The 2,258-nt window shown below is 39.9% G+C and overlaps 1 protein-coding gene across 1 annotated transcript in view; it reads right to left on the bottom strand.

Annotated features, from left to right (window-relative positions):
- The window catches only part of LOC113233316 (lactase-phlorizin hydrolase-like), a 14,885-nt gene that overhangs the window by 11,947 nt on the left and 680 nt on the right, over positions 1 to 2,258 (bottom strand). The window contains exons 3-5 of the mRNA XM_026468406.1: positions 1,191 to 1,855; positions 472 to 780; positions 1 to 110 (exon numbers count right to left, since the gene is read on the bottom strand). The exon at positions 1 to 110 is cut by the window's left edge and continues 186 nt beyond it. Of these exons, the coding sequence (XP_026324191.1) occupies positions 1 to 110; positions 472 to 780; positions 1,191 to 1,855 (1,084 nt within the window). The remainder of the gene's footprint in view (positions 111 to 471; positions 781 to 1,190; positions 1,856 to 2,258) is intronic.

Here is a 2,258-nt window from a genome sequence, read left to right as displayed (position 1 = left end):
TCTTCCAGACCCCCCGTCGTAGCAAAACCATTTTCAGTGACATAGAGAGGAGGATTATTATACTTCTCCTTGATGTAAGTCAAGAGTTTGTAGAAGCCCCATGGTACGACCTTACAGGATAAAGCAAAATATTACTGTACATGTTACGCTGGTGATTGAATATAGATTTTCTTTCTTTCCAGGAGATAAATTTTGTTTATTTTTAATGTTTTCCAAAAAACGATACACGTGAAACGATACGCAGTGTAAAATGAAAGGAGCAGAAGGGCTTAATTTCGATGCTGCATTTTATGGGAATAAATAAAGATGATAATTTCGGATAATTTAACAATTAATTATCTTATAAACTTTTAGTTCACCATTCAGGATACAGCAAATAAGTGCAGCAAAAAAACAGTTCTGACTTTAGCTAATGGAAATCCACAGCAAACACGTATCAGTCCGAATGAATAGAAAGAGGTGTACAAGTACCTTCAACCATTCTGCCACACTAGGTGTCCATTCAGCGGGCTGGTAAAACGCAATTTCTTGATCATCATACATTGATGGAACTTCATGCATGGTAGAGACAGATTCATTCCTATACAAAATTCTTGTAGTGTAATGATTCAGTCCAAAGAAGTCAGATGTGCCTCTAATGAGTTCTATTTCTTCTGGAGATAGTTCGAGTAATCTGGATTTCGAAAAACCTTGGGCGAGACTCTTGGCCGCTATTCTTTCCTTTACCACTGGTGGGTAGTCTCCAGTTTCCGAAAAGATAGGGTGGATGTAGATGCCCCACTAAAAAAGGCAAACACTCGTATAAAAATAGGAAGTTCGTCCAGGGTAGTACTGCCACCTTACCTATTTCTGCCGCTAAGTAGTAATGTCAGCATTACTGTGTTCCGGTTTTGAAGGGTAAGGGTGCTGGTGAAATTACATGGAACGTGTTAACTTATGTCTCAGGGTCACGGGCGCTGTGGTAGTGCCCAAAACTGCCCTCGGAACGAAAAAAGGCACAACTGCTGTGTAAAGTAAACATAGTTGTGCCTTTTTTCGTTACGACAGCAGACCAGATTTTTGCATTGTAAAAAAAATTGTTATGGACAGGCGTGTAGCTTACCATCACGCGCACGACTCGTTCGTCTCGTCACTTTTCGTCATAAAAAAAGTAACAAGTTTTAATTTATGGCACTAATATCAAATTTTACCTCAAAAGCTCTTGACTCCTCAGCAGCTTCAGCATGTTCCTGTGATTCAGGTTCAAGCCAATTAGCGCTTAAGCTGATACCAATAGTTTTTTCTGTAGATATCCTGAATTCCTTATTGTACATGTGATAGGTTTTGGCGTGGGCTAGTAATAAATTCTTCACGCACATATATTCCGCTACGCCTGGTATAGTAAGCAACGGCGCCTTAGTACCAGCTCCGTAACCTTGATGACATATTTCACGAGGTTCGTTGAAAGTAATCCAGAAATCTACTTGATCGCCGAATTGTTCGAATACAATCCGCGTGTAGTCTATAAACCAGTCAATAATGTGGGGATTGGTCCATCCTCCCATGTCTTGCAGTTTCTGTGGCAAATCCCAATGAAACAATGTAACCATGGGTTTGATGTTATATTTAAGCATTTCATCAATGAAATTCCTGTAGTATTCCACTGCCCTTTCATTGATATTGTCAGGGAAACTTGTGGGTAATAATCTAGACCACGATATTGAGAATCTGTAAAAATCTAGGTTAAGTTCTCTCATCATTTCGACATCTCTCTTATACAAATGGTAAGAATTAGTAGCGACATCTCCATTATGGCATTCACTAATCAAACATGGCCGTGCATGGCTCACAGTGTCCCAAATGCTTGGTGATCGATCTGAAAATAAAGATAACTTACTCAACCTCAAAAATATTAAATGTAATCCATCAATAATAATAATAATAATCATAACGCACACATTCATAGCCCCCCTTTAGGGAAACTCTGCGTCGTGGGTGCCATGGACACACATATAGACAACCACAAATGACATCCAAACTCACGGGAAATACATATATGTACAGGGTCAAGAGCACGTCAAGCTAAACACTTAAGATTGAAATCCAACACTATGCTTACGATAAGAACGGTCCAAAGCACAAAGTGTCAAGCTTGACGTGCTCTTGACTGTACTATATTATATTTCTCCCGGCACGGGAATCGAACCCGGGACCTCTGCGTGTCAGTCCAGCATGGCAGATCCCTTTTGAGCCTGAAAATGCATCTAAAGAGGAATATG

This window comes from Hyposmocoma kahamanoa, unplaced genomic scaffold (assembly GCF_003589595.1).
Source record: "Hyposmocoma kahamanoa isolate Upper Pololo Valley unplaced genomic scaffold, ASM358959v1 78, whole genome shotgun sequence".
NCBI lineage: Eukaryota > Metazoa > Arthropoda > Insecta > Lepidoptera > Cosmopterigidae > Hyposmocoma > Hyposmocoma kahamanoa.
The sequence above is the reverse complement of the archived record's forward strand: the minus strand, read 5'-3'. Positions and strand labels throughout refer to the sequence as shown.